The 20,175-nt window shown below is 39.9% G+C and overlaps 1 protein-coding gene across 1 annotated transcript in view; it reads left to right on the forward strand.

Annotated features, from left to right (window-relative positions):
* Positions 1-319: 319 nt before the first annotated feature.
* LOC141128786 (amine oxidase [flavin-containing]-like) overlaps positions 320-20,175 on the forward strand; it is a 182,771-nt gene continuing 162,915 nt past the window's right edge. Inside the window, exon 1 of the mRNA XM_073616284.1 lies at positions 320-693. Within this exon, the coding sequence (XP_073472385.1) occupies positions 648-693 (46 nt within the window). The 5' untranslated portion in view covers positions 320-647. The remainder of the gene's footprint in view (positions 694-20,175) is intronic.

Raw genomic sequence — 20,175 nt, forward strand, 5'->3', positions numbered from 1 at the left:
TTTTTAATTTTGCCAAGAAAATGAACCAAATTGTGCATATGTTATGGGATGCTTATGTTCTCTGTTTTGAAGAATAGAAACCTACAGACTGTCAATGATTTTTAAATGGTGTTATTTAATAAACTTCTTCGCTAATTCTTCTTCTACTTCAGATTGGAAAAAGAAATAAAGCATTTTATGAAAATCATCCATTAAAATTCAGTTACATATACAGAATTTTATTCTAAAATTGCTTAAAATTAAAAAACCTGCTGCTATCTACATTTTGACTTGTATTGCCTTGCTTTATTTATGTCGTTTTGAGATTTATTCAGCTTTCGCCACTTGAGGGAGTTTTCTGCAAAGGATTTGATTAGCCAAATAGATTGTGCCTAAAGCAGCCTGGTGTTTGCTCAGCACAAGAGGTTTGAGCTAGGTTTTTATTCTAAGAGGATCATTTCACTTGCAACATCAGGGAGGCAGAAGGTGGAGTCTAGAGGCAGAGCAATGGGAAGAATAAAACCACCTCTTGGAAGATTGAGCTGCTGACAGCTGATAAGGGGAGATCCTTGGAAGCTTCACTCAGCTCTCCAGCACCAGGTTAGCTGTTGAAGAATAAAGGAGCAAATCCAGACAGACGAAAAAAAAAAAAAGAAAATAGTTCCACCATGAGCAACAAATACGACGTGGTTGTCATAGGAGCTGGCATTTCAGGTGCGTAACATAGTTTCAATAATATCGCAATACTTATGACATTATAAGAACTTAACTTTAATCTTTTCACCATAAATGCAGATATTTATTACATATGCATATCTTAGTACTGTCACTAAAAATTAGGATCTTTTTCTCTGTGCATGTTGCTTAATCCATGTTGATCCCATAGAAACTATCTGTATAATCCATCTAGGCTGTTGAGCTCAAACTGACAAAGAACATCAGCGTAGTGAGATTACTGTTTATTTGCAATGTATAGGATTTAAAAAAAAAACAGATGCCTTGTTATGTTGTAAAGGCCTTCGGTAAATAAAGATTTAAGCAACCGTAAACAATATGCTTATAATTTATATATATATATATATATATATATATATATATATATATATATATATATATATATATATATATATATATATTATTTATAAAAAAAATCAGCGGATTGTAGATTGGTATTAATATTTGATACTGGCCACAAATTTAAAATGTAAAGTGGAGATTTGCAATAGAAGTAGGTTAAATAGAATCAGCTGTAAGTACTTATTTTATGTACACACTGGAGACTGACTGCTGCAGAAGTGATAGATGAAAACTGAGACATGCTAAAAAGCAACAAGTATGCTACAATGCTGAAAAAATATATGAATGGCCATCTGTAAAAGGGTGGAGCACACTGCCAGAGGATTCACTGGTAACACGTTACCCTTTATTTCCACACAGGGTGATGCCACCTGCACATAGGTTGTGAAAGCTTATCTCTTGTTTAATATGCATAATATACATAATGTACAAAGGTGAATTTGGATTCATTTGTTAAAATGTCACCGATACAAAGGAATAGTAAATGTCTGTAACCCTCTTTGTAACTCACACCAATAGTTTAATTATATATATATATATATATATATATATATATATATATATATATATATATATATATATATATAGTTTAGTTGTATTGTGACTGAGTTGGGCAAGCAAGTTTTGGTTCTTATTTGGTTCTTTTTTGTAATAGCGGTATAATTATAGGAAAAAGGAATTTGCATAGGTTTCAATAAACACACATGCCTGGATTGCAGCATTTCCAGTATATTCTGTCTTATTCTGTGTTCTCTTTGCCATACTAGAAAGTAGAGCTGAATAGTAGATAGGCAAAGTTTAAAGTGGTACTAAAGACTATATGTTTTTTTACATTAATGTGTTCCCTGTACTAAAGCAGAACTACACCCAAAATGAGAAGTTGGGCTTTAAGTCCTCCCCCCCTAGGGAGTGGGTACCTAGTTTCTCCCTCCCATGTGAAGCCGAAAGCTGAATAGCCAGATGTTCACAGTTAGGATGCCGGATGTGGACACCGGGAACCTAAAGGCCTGTGAAGAACTAGCCCAGGTGTGGACAGCCCTGGATCCCTGGACAGGTAAGTGTCCTTAGCAGCAGTATTTGTAGCTGCTGACTTTTATTTTTTTTTGCCCAGGTTGAACCTGAGCTCCACCCAAAAGGGAAGTTCCCTTCAAGGCCTCCTTCCCCGCTCCTGTTTGTGAAATGGAGCTTTTGGGGGGGGGGGGGAGCGGGTACCTGTTGAAATTTTGGTCCCTACCAGCCCCTATATCTGAGCATACAGCCTGGCAGTTCAGGAAAGGGGGGAGACAAGTAAGCACCCCCCTCCTGAACCATGCCAGGCCACATGCCCTCAACAGCCCCCCTGCCCTAAAGCATGGCCTCTTCCCGACAACCCTGGGTGGTGGTTGTGGGGGTCTGTGGGCAGGGGGCTTATCGGAATCTGGAAGCCCCCTTTCACAAGTGGCCCCAAATCCCATCCCCCTATGTGAATGAGTAAGGGTACATTGTACCCCTACTCATTCACCCAAAAAAAGTGCCAAAAATAAATAGACAGGAGGCAGTTTTTGACAATTCCTTTATTAAAACAATAAGAAAAATTGACCCCCGAAGTGAATACATCATCAATCACGATGCCCGCCAGACCCGAAAAAAGGAAAAAAAATGCTCCGCCCGCAACAAAGGCTAACCGCCGAATGCCTGCTCTGCTGTTTGACATTTCTTAAATAGGTAAGGGGGCCACCCTGTGATGTCACCTGGTGGCACCGCCCCCCTTGTGACATTAGCCTTCGTCACAGGCAGAGCGTGGGTTTTTTTTCCGGGTGCGGCAGCATGATTGACGATGGATCTACATTGGGGGACATTGTTTTTATTTTTTTTAATAAAGGCATTGTCAAAAACTGCCTTCTGTCTTTATTTCTTTTGGACACTTTTTTTGGTTCCTGGGTAGGGGTGCTATGTACGTCATACTCATTCACATGGGGGGGGAACTGGGGGCCCCCCACCCCAAAGCACTTCCCCCATGTTGAGGGCATGTGGCCTGGTATGGTTCAGGAGGGGGGGCGCCTGCTCGGTTAAGGGTCTGGTATGGATTTGGGGGGGCACCACGCAGTTTTTTTTTATTTTGGCATGGGGTTCCCCTAAAATCCATACCAGACCCAAAGGCCCCCACGCCATTTTTTTAAACATTTTTCCATTGCCGGCAATTTAAATGTAATTTTTTTTTCTTTATAAATTTCAGTTTTGCTACAGCAGGTTCTCTACAAGATACAGATGTGCCACTTTACAGGCAGACTATGGGGACCCCCCAGGCACTATAATTAAAGGAATTTCTCATTTTTATTGTTTCACTTTAAGCATCATTAAAATCACTGCTGCTGTAAAAAATGTTTTCTTTTTAAATATTTGCATTAATACATGTCCCCCAGGGCAGTACCTGGGCCCCCATACCCTTTTTTTGGCCAATGACTTGCCTATAAGCCTTCAAAATGGGCACTTTTCAAGTTTGGGTCCCATAGACTTTGATAGGGTTTGAGGTTCCGGTTCAAACTTTTGGGATGTTTGAGAGATTTGGTGCGAACCGGAGGCGGGGGGGGGGGGTGTTCAACCCAACTCTAATTATTAATGTGGAACTTATGTTCCTTGCTATAGAACATTATTTTTTATCAAGTTGCTATGGGTAAAGTTTTGCTTTAACAACCAGTGACTCATTCCTGTTCTCATCATCAGGGATGAGTCATTGGTTGATAAGGAGTCGACACCTGCCAGCATCCTAACAACCAATGACTCATCTCTGCTGTCAGCAGGGGGCTTCCTGGCTGACAGCAGAATGTAAACAATGCGTTGGGTCCCCCCCAAAAAAATTCATACCAGACCCTTATCCAAGCATGCAGCCTGGTAAGCCAACAAAAGGGGGGACAAGTGTGTGGCTCCCCCTCCTGAACAATACCAGGCCACATGGCCTAAATATGGGAGGGCGTCTTTGCATGGGGGACCTCCCTGGAACATCACTTTGTCCTCATGTTGATGAGCCTCTTGCCTACAACCCTGGCCCAGTGGTTGTGGGGGTCTACAGGTGAGGGGCCTTATTGGAATCTGGAAGCCCACTTTAACAATAAAGGGGGTCCTCAGATCCCGCCCACCCCCATGTGAATGAGTATGGGGCACATTGTACATTATCCAAAACAAAATATTTTGATTTGAGGTGGGTTTAGGATGTAGCGTCCTTCATTTACAAATAGTTTCAAGTTGTGGGTAAAGAGACAACTCAAGCATATGTCAACCTGCTACTGACCAGATAAGAATGCTTGTATTTAAATAGTGATCTGTGACTAGGGGATAGGGCTAATATTAAGATTAGAGAAGAGTTGAAGGAAATGAGGGACAAAATGAAAGCATAACTCCAGCCAACCCTTTTTTTTCTAGCATAAACTAGGGAAGGAAGGGAATATCTGTCAAGTATTTATTGCATCCTGATTAGAAATATTTCTCCTTACTGTGATGATAAAGGAGTAAAAACATTAAGCCTTCTAGTCTTTTTAAAAAGAAAAAAGTTATGGCTGGAGCTCCACTCCAAATAAAGAGAAACCTGTTCAAAAAGTAGAAAAAAGGTTCTATTGGAGAGCAGCTAGTTTTGGGCCGGCAGTGCGCAATCATGGTGAGCACCCCAAACTGGCCCCTGTATATGATGTGGTTGGTGCCAATGTGCCAATTGTGCGCTGTCAGGGATGGGGGTGACACTATCGCGGTCAGATATCACTTCCTACTTGATAGTTTACCCTGGGTTCGGTCTGCACCCCCCACACCCCCATAATGACACCACTGCCCACACTCGCTTGTCATATTGGGACACAGTACCTCCGTACTCTGTGTAACCGTGTATCACAATAGACTTCTATGGACTGCCAGCACGGGGATGCAACACCTGTGCATTCCCACGCTGGGAAAACTTGGACCTGCAGGGGGCATGCAGACAAGCACCCCATGTGAAGAGAGATTTACTAAAACTGGAGAGCAAAATCTGGAGCAGCTCTGCAGAGAAACCAATCAGCTTACAGGTTTTATTGTTAAAGCTTAATTGATTAAGCTGAATTTAGAAGGTGATTGGCTGCCATGCACAGCTGCACCAAATACTGAGTGCTCCAGTTTTAGTAAATCTCCACCAAAATGTGTTCAGACACAACTTCTGGCAACAAATAGGTGTTTGGAACCAGCGTGTTGCCAACTTTCTCTGAAGCTGGCTGTATTTGCATAGAGCAAGAAGCAGCACAATGAGTTCATTGTGCATTAGACATGCTGTAATCTACACAATTTGTCATATGTGGTGGATTTTGAAAGTAAATCAGTTATCCTTGATGAGGTCCTCCCACACTGTGTTTTTTTGTTTGTTTTGCAGATTCTTTTCTGAGCACACATACTGGCTGGCCAGGAAAGTAGGGACAGCAAGCATGCATCCACTCCCTCCAAAACCATATCAGACCATATGCTCACAAAATGGGCAGGGAACTTTGCCAAGTTTTCTTTGAATGGATGAGAGGAGATTCTGTGGTTTATCCGCCTCGCCTCTCACCCATTCACCCATCATCCACCTTTCCTCTCCGCTCCTCTCACCCATTCGCAGAAAGTAATGCTCATTCACAGAGAGCATTGTATTAATTAAAAAAAGAGCACACGAGTTTTGTGAATGGCTGAAGGGTTTTGTGAATGAAAAAAAAAAAAAAGATATACATTTATTTGGGTACATAGTCAGTACAAGAAGGAGTGTAATATGTCTGTCCTGAAATAGTTAAGTGATTTTTATTCCAGCAGGTGGAAGCAACATTTAGGATGAATATATTTATAAAGGTAAGAACTTAAAAAAGGACTTGTGGCCAAAAAATCAAATGTACCTGCTGCAATATAAGTCCCTTTTAAAGACTTGTAGGTGGACCCGTAACAAAAAATTGTAGAAAACAAGCATAATAAATAAGTTAGGGGAAAAAAAATATATATAATTTTGCTTTGCCAAAGAAAATTAGCTGTGTTTTATTTAATGTGATGAAATCACGTTCTTTTAGATCAAGTACTAGCATGGGGGATTAATGATTAACAAGATCACTTAATTAAAATATTAAAAGACAAAGAAAATCCCTTACAGGACACTTGCACCAGGGTGTGGTGCATTAGGATCCCTCAATCCTTATTTTTAACAGCAAAGCCATGTTTAGACATATCGGTGGTTGTTCACGTGTGAAGTAATGTAATTGGGAGTGAGTAATTGAGAAAGATTAATTATCCTGTAAAAGCTCACATGGGGATAACTCACCCATGTGGCATATGTTAGGCATAAACTTTAATGCATGTTCTCATATCAGGCTCTATTTACAGCAACTGTATCTAGAAGAAAGGTAACGTCAACGTTACCTTTTTTATAGGTCATTGTCAAAGAACAAGTATGGCACAATCAGGGCTTTTTTTCTCTGAGAATAGGTGCAGGAACTCCCCCCATCTGAGTCACCCTTTGTCTCTGCCCCATACCCACCTCTGACCACCAAGCCCTTGATTCCACCCCCTACCCACCTACCAGTACTGCCCCTTTTATAGAATACAGAACCAAGTATCATTTTGTGGTGCTAAATCATTTGTATGGAACATGTTAATGATAAAAAGAAAAGCAGTAAAATAGATCCCCTCCAGCCAGGAACAATAGAATCCCAGCAATAGATCCCCACACGACAATAGACTCCCTCAGCAACAATGGACTCCACCCCAACAACAATAGATTCCCTGTAGCAACAGTGAACCACCCACAACAAAATATCACACCCAGTAACAAAATATCCACCCAAGCAACATTAGATCACCCCCAGCAGCAACAACAGATCTCTCAGCAGCCAGCATCAATAGATCCTCCAGCAGCCAGTAAAAATAGACCTCAACAGTAGATCCCTTCCAGCAACATGAGACCCCCCAGCAACAATAGATTCCCCATCAGCAACAATAGACCCTCACACAAAATCAGATCCCCACCAGTGACAATAGACCCCCCAGCAGCCAACATCAATAGACCATCCAGCACACCCCAAACCCTATGCTATTACATACATTCAGTGCTGGAGGTGCCGGAACTGCGTTCCCCCATGTTCCTGCTGAAAAAAAGCCCTGGGCACAATAAGTATGACTGTTTTCAGTGCAAAGCATCTGACTTGAAGTTCAAACAGTAATTTTAAGCACATTTTTAAAGTGAACCTAAACTTGGGAACACAAATTTAGTATAGTGCAGCTTATCAGCCCTTAGATATGGAGGTGTTAGGCATTTTGTCCTTTCTGACAATTGTATCTATGAAGGAGCAGTATTGTCACTTAACAGGACAGAGAGTGTGTTGGGTTATAGAACACATGTCCCATTCCTCTTCTCCATAGCATTGGGAGGTGTTCTGTAGTCCTAGCACACTTACTGATAACATTATTTGAAACAGCAATGCAGAGCGCATAGTTCAGCACTGACATTCTGGCAGAATCAGTAGGTATTGCCAGGGCTGCTGATAAAAATCATGGGGCCCCATACAGCCCTCCTGACGGGGCCCTCCCAACCATGCCTACACCCCACCTACCCTCTGGGCTGCAGCAGAAAAGCAGCACTGACTTTATCTGCCTACACCCTGAAAAATGAAAAAAAAAAAGGCCCTCCTCTGCCCCCACCTCCTGGGCCCCTCTGTTAACCTGATGGGGCCTAGGGAAATTCAATTTAAGCCCTGGTAAGCAAGTAGGAGTGAGGGCATGGTCTAGTAAAATCTATTTATTAATTTAGGCAGAAATGAACAATAAAGCTGCCCTGGGCCCAGTACAACAGGACCAGTTGTACTGCCTTATCAGCGGCCCTGGGTATTACTTTGCACTTATTAAACAGATTTAGCAAAACACTTGCAATGGTATATTTATTTATAAAGAGAACAAATAAGAGGAATGCCAACTGTCACATTGGATGTGCTCTCAACGAAACTGTCAATTCATCCAATGGCTGGTGTCATAACTAATCACATGTGCAGCATCATGGTAGTTGAACATTAAACAGAGGACAAAAAGGCAGCTTCCATGGCTGAAAATGATAGGCAAGTTTACTTCCACTGTAACCACCCCCCTCTGGAGAAATGTTTTAACTTTTCATACACATTTTAAAATCTGAATTTTTGGCTAAAGAAATTACTTGAAACTCCTAGTTCATTATATATTTTCTGAATGTAGAGACCCTGTGAAATAAAAAGATAGTATTTGACATTTTTTTATGTCATGTGATATTTCATGATATATCAAACCTACATTAAGTTCCATAAAAGTGACCCACCTCTGTATGTTTCTACTCCTAACACATTATGGCTGCTTCTAACAGTTCTTGCAACTTTAAATTGGGATTGCTTCTTTCTCTCACAAAGTTTCTCTGACCTTATTCATCAGCAGTCCATCTGCAGGCCCCATAATCACTGGCCCTGTGTATTTGAATAATTGCTTCATCTGGAATCCTGCCATAAGTAAGGGAGTTAGGGGTAATAGGTTGCCTGGAGTAGTACTGCTAGACACCACTGTTGTGCCACATGGCTGATCATGTTCATAGCTTTCAAGTCCAAGTTTAACGGAATAAGCGATCAGCTAAATGATCAGACAGCAAGAGTTTGTAATATGCAGTTTAATAACAAGTGCAAAATTATAAGCGATACTGCAAAACAGGTTCAAGATAACTAAGAATATGGGAAATTGATAATAAATCTGCACAATGGAGATAGGTGCAAATGTGATTCAGAACTGCTGCCTCCACAAATGCAATTACCACCACAGTGGAAAAAGCTGAGATGAAGAGAAATTGGGTGTGGGTGTGGCGCTGTTCTGGTATTATAACAAAATTTTGTGACCTTATTATCACCTCTAACAGGTGGGGGAAGGTGTGAAAAATGTTAGATAACTGAGATTCCTAAAAGATTTAATCCCAAAACAGAGTTTTGAATTTATAAGCAGTATCACATGGTAGATAGTGAGTTGGATGGGGCAAGCCACTATCTGAAGAGAACTACATACACATAACCCCCCAATCTCATGTAAAACCACTTCTGGTTCCAAAAACTCTGTTTTGGGATTAAATCTTTTAGGAATCTCAGTTATCTAACATTTTTCACACCTTCACCCACCTGTTAGAGGTGATAATAAGGTCACCAAATTTAGTTATAATACCAGAACAGCGCCGCACCCATACCCAATTTCTCTTCATAACTAAGAATATGTATACACTGCAGAATCTGACTATGAAAGCTGCACAAACATAGACTTTTTAGAGCCTTGTCTTTTTGATTTAGTCGGGGTGAAACATGGCTGAATACATAGCCTCTAGAGGTTGCTTAAAAAAAACAGAGAGTTTAGCTGAGAATCACTAATTCAAGAAAAACAGTTCAGAACACAACTACTTGTGATTATCTTCCTAAATAGTCACAGTGAAGTCCAGGGTAGCTCTGGTAACACGGGTGAACACGTGGAGATATCCAAGACCCAAGGTCAAAGGACTACCCAACTGGAACAAGAGTACTCTAGTAGCAATCAAGGAGGGGGGTTCTACAGTAGCTGGGTTTTCTTGAAAAAAAATGTGTTCTGTTAGGCTGCAACCCAACTGCCCATATGTCGGTTCAGACAGCCTATAACCTGGATGCAGATCATTTGCCCAGATACCTCTGCCTCATCATGTCTTGCCTTTCTGAACTCCTGAGGGAAGGAAACTGAGAAATTTATGTTCTCTGGGAGTGCCCTGGAACCAGGGAGTTGAGGAAAATTGAGTTATGGGGGCCTGTGTCTGCATCAGGGTATAAATACAAAATAAGCTTATGCAGTGCAACAGAACAATCAATATACATACTTATAAATCATAATTACTTGTGAAAGTCCAATGATCCCTATCCAAAACTATAATGTGACTCTTCAAATTTATACGTAGAGTGAAAGAAGAATAAAAGATAAGTCAGAGAAAAATAAAAGTCTAGTGCCCCCAACAAAACCAGTGATCTATTTCTTTCTCTCATCCAGTGATTCGTGCACCTCCACACACCAGGTGAAAAACCTGCTCACCTCAAGCTCATAAAAATAAGCTCATCTGTCATTTATTCAGATCCGCTCAGCTGTTGACTCCTCTTCACTTGTCCTCGGATCCTGAATGTTTTGACCCTCCAACTCTCAATTTACTTGTATCCCACATATGGATTACATGCAATAGAAATGCGGATACATAGTGCTTCCCGTTTTTAAAACCTTTTATACAAATGCACTTACAAGAGTAAAAAACATAAGCACTTTTAAAATTGCATTAGCGGGTTCACCACTAGTCAGCAGCGGCAATACGTCACGGGCTCGGCTCCTCCCTCGCTGGTTTTGTGGGGAGCATTGGGCTTTTATTTTGCTATGATTTTTCTTTTTTTCTTTTTTCACTCTACGTATAAATTTGAGGAGTCACACTATAGTTTTTGAATAGGGATTATTAGCCTTTCAAGTAATTATGATTTATAAGTATGTATATTGATTGCTCTGTTGCACTGTACTAGTTTATTTTGTACTTGTATAGTATGGTATTGTGAAATCACTATAGAGTGTACAGCTAGCAACCTATTACACACTGTTTTCTATTTATTTGAATTCATTTAAAAAAAAATATTAAAAATGATGTGGACATGACCAGGAACATAATAAAAATGACACCAACATCCCAATTTTTTGGAAACTTCAAAGGTAGAGTGGAAACGGGACTTTATAGGTGCTCGATCACAATCCAAAGAAAATTATTGAATTAAAAAAAAAATTAATATTTATTTAAACATAATCTTTTTGGGGGAACTGATGTCTGTCTGAGGCCCCATTCACACTAGCGCGTTTTTTGATGCATTTTGCATTTTGCAGAAATGCACGGGAATTTTTTAACATGGGTTCCTATGGAACATGTTCACATCAATGCTTTTTTGTATCTCCGCGTTTTTGGAAAGGGTCGGGGACTTTTTCTCATGCAAAATGCAGCGTTTTGCATGTAATGGTTTTCAATGGACAAGCATCAAAAACGCAAGTGCACCTTTTTTGCAGCGTTTTTGATGCGTTTTTGGTGCGTTTTTGGTGCGTTTTTGCCGTTTTTTTTTTTTTTTTTTTATTTTTTTTTTTTTTTTGTAATTTTTTTGTAAGACTGTAAAAAAAAATGAAAAAAAAAACGCAAAACGCAAATCGCGGCAAAAACGCGGCAAAAACGCCGCTAAAACGCGGCAAAAACGCGGCTCAAAAACGCGGCAAGCATGAAAAAAAAACCTCCAAAAACGCTCAAAAGCAACATGCATAGGTGTGAATCGAGCCTAAGAGGTGCAACCTCCTGATTAGTTTTGTGCTGTTTTTTCATTTCATGTATGTTATGAAGCTCTAATATGAATGTATTATACTTTGTCTATTATTTATTTAGTTTTTTTGCCTTATCAGTGAATCCATCATGCTTTCTTTTTGAAGAAGCTGAATACGGCAAAACATTTTGGAAGTATAAACGTGGTGTTGATCAAATGCTACATATATCTGAGCAATGATACTAAATGGTTGTACAAATGGTTTTAACATTATGTTCAAATAAATATTATTGCTTTTTAAAAAAAAACAATAATTTTCTTTGTACTATGTGATCGAGCACCTATAAAGTCCTATATCCCCTCTACCCTTGAGTTTATTTTAGTTTAATATCAAATTAGGGAATTGGTGATTGCGTTGATTGAAAATATATAGTTTTTGCATATGGGCATGGTGAGTGAATGGGCACTCCACTATAGTTCTTTAATGCAAGGCACTTTATTGACTCTGTGCTTGCATAACATGCTTTCTAACAAGGAGGACTTAAAGCCTTGTACACACGGCACGGTGCCGAAAATTTTCTAGCCTGTCATCCAACAGTTGTTGGCTTAAAGTTGGACAACAATTGTCAAAATTTAGCCTCATACATGGTACGATTGTTGGCAGGGGATTGTCTGTTGACAGACTGTTGTCCTAAAATCTTACCGTTAGTACGTTCCTTTTGACAATTGTTGTCCAACTTTCGGCCAACAAATGTTGGATGACAGGCTAGTAAATTTTTGGCGGACAACGGTTTGACGTCAGATTTTCGTATAGTCAGTACACAAATCCGTCACACAAAAGTCGAAAGTACAAACACGCATGCTCGGAATCAATGCTCACCAAACACGAAATTAGCAGAAGGGGCTCAAAGGGTGGCGCTCAAGAGCTGAAATTCCTTGTAGTACATCACTATATTCGTGTTTGTGGCACGACAATTGTGTACTGTTAGTATGCAAGACAAGATCCTGGCACACGCCCTTTTGACAAAAATCAGACGCTCGGTTGGCCAACAATCGTACTGTGTGTACGAGGCTTTATAAACATCCTCAGCTGTTGGGTAATATACTATATATACAGCATGTGTCCCGCATTAAGGAGAGGACCCTCAAGTACAAATAAGCTTTAAAAAGGCAGAGTTTCTTGCTATTAGAAGAATTATGAGCTTCCACTTGGCAGCAGACTAGAATGACAGGTTTGATAGTTTACTTTACACTAACTCAAATGGTGCCTGATCCTTATGTAATAAATCACTTCCATATTATCTGAATGTTCCATGTATCAGGCTATACCTTGCCACTGTCATGCATTATTTCCCCTGGCAGGACTTCTTTAACTTTCTCTGCCATAGCATTTACAGAACAGCTCATGGTTTTTTACAATGTTTGTTAAGTGGTTTTGGCAATTGTTTTTAAGTTTTTCCTTAAATTCTAATTTGTCGAGGTTCGCTTTGGTACCCCAATCTATCAGTTTTGAACTTTTAATCAACAGAATTTATATAGCGCCAACAGTTTGTGCAGCTCTTTACAAAATGGAGGTAGATGGTACAGTTACAATACAATTCAGTACAAGAGATGAAGAGCCTTGTTCGTTAGCACTTACATTCTAAAAGGGAGGTTGAAGTGATACAAAAAGGTAACAACTGTGAGTTATGAGCGGATAAGCCGATGGAGAAAATAAAAGTACAGTTTATTAGTTAGAGGCCTTATAGGCCTCTCTGAAGAGATGGGATTTCAGAGATCACCTAAAGGCAGATAGAGTAGGAGATTGACTGATTGGGATAAGGTGTTTCAGAGGACAAGAGAGGCCCTGGAGAAGTCCTGGAGGTGAGCATGGAAAAGGTAACAAGGGAGCTAGAGAGAAGATGGTCTTGAGAGATGTGAAGAGAACATTTAGTTGGTATTTTTAGACAAGTCTGGTGATGTAGATAGGGGAAGAGTATAATTCATGTTGTAAGGAAATTTAAACTTTGCAAATGTCTTCTTGATGATAAAAAAGTTGTATGCTCATTTCTTTCTAAATATGTTTCTTCCCCATTTGAACTACACTTTTTTAACTGAGGACAGGAGGTAATAAGCCCAGTGACTTTAAAGTGACAGGTGTCAGACCGTGAGATTCTGAACTCAGTTTTCAATGCTTATTCTTGGGGTTTTTTTGTTCATTTGCATGTGTAAACACACTAGCAGTTCATCATTGATTGGATGGAACAGATGGCTCCCTATGGTGCAAACTACATAGGAAAAATGTAATAGCAAATAATCTACCATGATTTATATGTGACTTATTGCTATTACATGTGACTGTACAGCTTACACCTCAGGGAGCCATTTGTTCCATCTGTTTAGCAATCACTATTTTTAGCAACTGAGCTTCTACAAATCACCTGTGTAGATCTAGCCTTTTTTTACTGTCTGAATAAAACAAGTTTTAAATGGATTGCAGCTTGCCACACACAATGGCTCACCCCGGCAAGTGGAACATTTTCAAAAACAAGGTCATATTTTCTTGTTTTGCTGTAACCTTAACCACATGCATAGATACATTAAAAATGCCTGCAAGATAAAATACACCTGCAGGAAAACAAAATTCATCTTCACATAATTTTTTCACTAGTGTGTATTTGCTGAAGTCTTATGATGTAAATGTGCTCCTAGCTGCTATCCAAGGGCAACCATGCTAATATTGAAGAACTACAAGGTTTATGACTGCAAAGTTCGGAGAGTGAATGCTCAACTCACCTCTTTGCTTTTATTGTCTAGATAACGCATTTCTTTAATTTGTCTGGATAGCCCAACTCTTTAATTCAGTTTGAATAATTAACTAAACACATTGTGGTTTGCTCTGTAAAGCATTATGGGCTAAATCCTGAGTCGTAGCCAGAATGTTACCTAGTTTTGGATCAATCTTTCTGACTGTAATAGATTTTTTTCCATAAAGATTTTATTGAGTAAAGCCAAAAGAACACTACAGAAATCATCTGACAGGGACAATTACAATAAGTATACAAACACACTGCAGAGTAGGCAGCATGAGAAAGGCACCAGTAATCACTCAGAATCATCCTTTCTTTATAGTGAACATATGTAAGAAAAAAAAAAAAAAACTTTTAAAGTGGGCTGTCACCCAACTGTAAGAACCTAAGAGATAGCCTCTGGTAGTAAGTGGGAAAACAAAATAACAAATCAGATGGCAAAGGCATGAAGATCACACTCGGATGGAAGGGCGGGACAGGAGTGGATATAAAGGTCCATTACATATGTAACTATGTAACTAAAATGATTGCTAATAATGATGATGGCCAGAGCAGGGTCCTGGGGAAGAGGAAGAGAGAAAAAAGTGGAGGGGGATGAGGGAGGTTGCGGAAAAGGAAAGTAGGGGAGGGGGACCCCCAGAGAATGTTGGCCGGCTCAACAAGTGGTCTTTTGAAACTGGCTGAAGGCCTCCTACATCGATTGTAGGCCGAGACCCAAATCAGATCTTTCAAGGGGGCGGTAAAGTTTGTAAAGATTGGAATCCTTAAACAAGAACCATCTCGTCCATGTAGAGAGATAGGAGGACATAGTTTAATTGCTTGTTTGCACCAGTTCTTACATCTCTCTCACCTGATCAACACGATAGAACCATTCGAAAAGTCCCCTGACTGTAATAGATGATCAATTTATCAAAAATAAATAAATAAAAAATCTTTATCTATATAACATCTAAAACCATTTTCACTTTGCTTCTTTACTTTACAAATTTATATGTAGCTGACAAACAGGCCAATAGAAATTTTTAGATGGACAATTTTACATTTCTGCCATGAAATCATAGTACTCCACAGTGATTGTATGCTAGGAGACTTTCATTCAGCATGACATAGAGCTGAATAAAGCAAGTAGTTCCGCTGCCACACTGAATGTCATTTTAACCCTTTCACTGTCTGTCCATTTTTGATCTGAAGTGGCTAGCCCATTTTTTGCAGTGTTACACCTTGTTTTAAATTTTTCATTTACATCTTTCAGAGTTTGTAAAAGACATCCAAAACCATATATTTTCTGAAAGCACAGGACCTTTAAAGTAAAAAGTGAGAAATTCCTTCACTTGCAGTCCAGGTGATAGGTGTCAGAAAATCCAAAGCAGTGGTGTAACAATAATCAATGCAGCCTACCCAGCTGCTATGGGGCATGGGAGTGCATGGAGGGCCATTAGGGGGAGTTATTGAGACAATTTAACCGGTTCCCGACCGGCGCACGCCGATGTACGTCGGCAGAAAGGCACGGCTGGGCAAATGAGTGTACCTGTACGTCCGCGATCGTCTCACGGAGAGGATGAACGGGGAGATGCTGATGTAAACAGCATCTCCCCGTTCTGCCTAGTGACAAGTGTCACTCGATCTCTGCTCCCTGTCATTGGGAGCAGAGATCAGTGACGTCACACACCAGCCCATCCCCCTGACAGTTAGAAATCACTCCCCTAGGACACACTCAACCCCTCCCCGCCCCCTAGTGGTTAACCCCATTCACTGCCAATGTCATTTACACAGTAATCAATGCATTTTTAATCGCACTGTTCGCTGTATAAATGACAATGGTCCCAAAAATGTGTCAAAAATGTCCGCCATGTCCGCCATAACGTTGCAGTCACAATAAAAATCGCTGATCGCCGCCATTTCTAGTAAAAAATTTTTTTTTAATAAAAATGCTATAAAACTATCCCCTATTTAGTAAACGCTATAACTTTTGCGCAAACCAATCAATCAACGCTTATTGCGATTTTTTTTTACCAAAAATATGTAGAAGAATACGATCGGCCTAAACTGAGGAAAAAAAATGTTTTTTTATATATTTTTGGGGGATATTTGTTATAGCAAAATGTAAAAAATAATGCGTTTTTTTCAAAATTGTCGCTCTTATATTGTTTATAGCGCAAAAAATTAAAATCGCAGAGGCGATCAAATACCACCAAAAGAAAGCTCTATTTGTGGGAAAAAAGGACGTCAATTTTGTTTGGGAGCCACGTCGCACGCCTGCGCAATTGTCAGTTAAAGCGACGCAGTGCCGAATCGCAAAAAACACTCTGGTCAGGAAGGGGGTAAAATCTTCCGGGACTGAAGCGGTTAAACATAAAAAAAATTGTGAACATGTAAAGATATCATGACACTGACCCTATACTCCGTGTGATATTTTCAGTCAAAAAAATTTGACATCAGACACACAGGAGGAGACATAATTGTTATCACTAGTCATGTAACCCCTATGTAGTCTGCTCAAGAAGGGGAATGTGTTTAGTTGTCTTAGCAGTGTAGCTTTATTGCCGCAGAACTTCTGGTCATCCCAGCCAGCACTGAAATGAATTCTTTATGCCTAATGCAGTCCTTCTTATGCCCCGTACACACGGTCGGATTTTCCTACGGAAAATGTGTGATAGGACCTTGTTGTCGGAAATTCCGACCGTGTGTAGGCTCCATCACACATTTTCCATCGGATTTTCCGACCCACAAAGTTTGAGAGCAGGATATAAAATTTTCCGACAACAAAATCCATTGTCAGAAATTCCGATCGTGTGTGCACAAATCCGACGGACAAAGTGCCACGCATGCTCAGAATAAATAAAGGGATGAAAGCTATTGGCCACTGCCCCGTTTATAGTCCCGATGTACGTGTTTTACGTCATCGCGTTTAGAATGATCGGATTTTCCGACAACTTTGTGTGACCATGTGTATTCAAGACAAGTTTGAGCCAACATCCATCAGAAAAAATCCTAGGATTTTGTTGTCGGAATGTCCGAACAAAGTCCGACCGTGTGTACGGGGCATTAGGCTGTAAAAAATTGTGAACAAGCATGAGTTATCCGTGTGAAACCAGTCTACTAATATTCCTGTATCGTCCTGTCTACATCCTTTGGCACTTTAGTAATAAAGTAACTAGGCTACAGAAGCTCTTCCTTCTATGGTGTGCGACCAATTTTCCTTTTCTTCAATTACTATTGATGGTGGTGAGCCGGGGCCAGCACCCATGGGGAAATCTTTATCCATAGTCTGAGCGGTGTTACACTCTTTCTGGACTTTGTAAAAATTCCAGACTGTCTCCTGACAGCTTTTTGTAGTTCTTCAACAAAAACAAAAAAAAAAAAACAAAACACAATTTTAAGAAGTTTGTGTTAGAACTATAGAGTAATTGAGTGCTATCAATTATGTCATCATATAAAATGTGATGGTCATCAATATTGTTGCTACAACTCTCAATTTTCCTTTTTACTGATATATTATAACACCTCTTTCAGTGCTTGCTGTGGTGATAGAAAGGCATGGAATTTACACCAAGGTCCTGAGTAGGGTTGCCACTTGTTCGGTATTCACCCGGACAGTTCGGGTTTGGAATCATGGTTTCAGACTGTCTGAGAACCAGACACATTATTTAGACCCGACTTTGGCTTCCCAGCAGGGTTGCTGGCTGAAGTTGTCTAAGCTGAGAGTGTCTGTTACACTCTTTTTCACACTGCCCAAAGCCAGCACTAACAATCCCCCCCCAAACATACACAAAGATGGGAAAGGAGAGAGGGCTTGATCTGCACCTCGTTCTCCTGCCCCTACCCCTCTTTGTCTGCCCACACTCCAACCCCCAGCGCTGTACCTCAGAAAAGGAAAGTGGGGATGGGAAATTTGAAGCCCAGCAGCCTCAGATACATCTGGATGAGAGATGCTGACTGCCAAGGGGTGAGTGAGCTAACCGTCCATCCCTGTCTGTGACTGAAGTCTCCCACTCCCCCTTCTCTCTCCTGCCTCTAAATGAGTACGCTAAGGTGAATCAGGGTTTTCAGAGCACTCTTTACATCAGAGCTCCCTTTTACATCAGAGGCCACAGTGTTCCCCCTTACTTTAGAGTCTGCAGAGTCCCCCCTTACAGTGAAAGGGAAAGGGACTCTGATGTAAAGGGGGACACTTGTGATTAACTTCATAGGATTAGAAATGTTATTTAATAGCAACATCTATGCATAGTTTATCTATGCATACTATGAAAAAAAAAATTCTGTGCAATGCTGAAGTGTTCGGGTTTGACTTGAAGAAAAGGTGCCAACCCTAGTCCTTAATTGCTAACGAATAGTGATGAGTTACTGAAGCCAGAGCAGTTAGCTGGAAAATTTATGTTAAAAGTTAATTCCCTGCATGGTTGCCCCTCTGTTCCCTCACAACTACTATCCACAGCATTGGCCTATAGTAATGTACTGACTATGCTAACAGCTCTCCTTCTACCTCTCCTTGATTTCAACATACAGTACTTCGAAGAAGATCAATATCAGAAGGTAATTAACTGGTTAACTGGGGGACATCAAAATTGTGCTATTTGTCCCCATGACCCATAGTTACACTCCTCATCAGTAGTGAGGGGAATTTTCCCCAAAGGGAATGTAAACAATAAAAATTTGACAGGGGTTCTAACCATCCCCAATCAATCTACATAAAAATGGGCTTTGCATTTTTTATTGAAAATGAAAACAGTGAATCAAACCTCCCTTGAATTCTTTAAGTTGAATTCTAGGTTGGATCATTGGAGGGTCATTCAGAGAAGCTATCTATATAAATTTACAATAATTTAAATCACATCATAGAATGCCCTAGTAATGATATATATAAATTTACAGCAATTTTGTCCTAGACTGACAAACTTTTGGCAAACAATACGGAAGACGGTACAGAAATTCACAGACTACAACATTAATGAGGACCCAGCATTCTTTCTCTTACACGTATCAAACATTCCCACAAAGACATACAAAAAGTCTGTGATCCGACACCTTCTGGACGCAGCTAAAGCCTGTATCCCATTACATTGGAAGTCCCCAATTCCATCAACCATAGATCTATGGATCAAAAAAATAGAAGAAATAAAAAAAAATGGAAGACCTCATTCATACTGCACAAAACAGACAAGAAAAGTTCTCCTAAACGTGGCAGTTGTGGAATATGTTCATATACTCAAGCGGGGGCCAGGCTCTATGAGAAACTTCCATAGCTCATTGAACATCCACAAGGCAAATTCAATTCCTAAACTCTATATACAGGATAGATAGTATTACAGTTGCACCTCAGCAACTCCTTCAATCACTCCATGATCGCGGGGAACATTTCCCTCACCCCCTCTCCCTCCCCTCTCTCTCCTCTCCTCCTTTCACTCTTTCTCTCTTCCTAGTCTTAGGACACTTCTACAATTCTAGGGAAAAAAGTAAAAAGAAGGGAGGGAGCCCATGGGACCGTACTAACCTAACTTATTGCACCTCAGGAAGCACATACGTTCTTCTCCAAAGTGGAGGGCTGCCTGATATTAACATGCACGCTTCCCGGTGGCAACCTCAGTAACTCCGCACAGTAAATGAGAATGATTCTTGACCAAAAATGCAATTGTGCCTACCATGATGTATACATTTACCTTTCAATAACAATGCTTATTGTATCATGTGGATGTGTTACGTACTCTGTTTGATGAGGATCTATTGTATATTGTATATTGTATTTACAAAAAAAAAAAAATTTACAGCAATTTAAACCACATCATAGAAAACCCTAGTAACAAATTGCAGACATAAGTCAAATAATTAATAATAAAAAGGTCATAAATCTATTCCCTATTTTGTAGACGCTATAACTTTTGCACAAACCAATCAATATACGCTTATTAAGATTTTTTTTTTTTACCAAAAATATGTAGAAGAATACTACATATTTATTATAGCAAAAAGTAAAAGAAATATTGTTTTTTTTTTTTTCAAAATTGGCGTTCTTTTTTTTTGTTTATAGCGCAAAA

Source organism: Aquarana catesbeiana, linkage group LG02 (genome assembly GCF_042186555.1).
Source record: "Aquarana catesbeiana isolate 2022-GZ linkage group LG02, ASM4218655v1, whole genome shotgun sequence".
Taxonomy (NCBI): domain Eukaryota; kingdom Metazoa; phylum Chordata; class Amphibia; order Anura; family Ranidae; genus Aquarana; species Aquarana catesbeiana.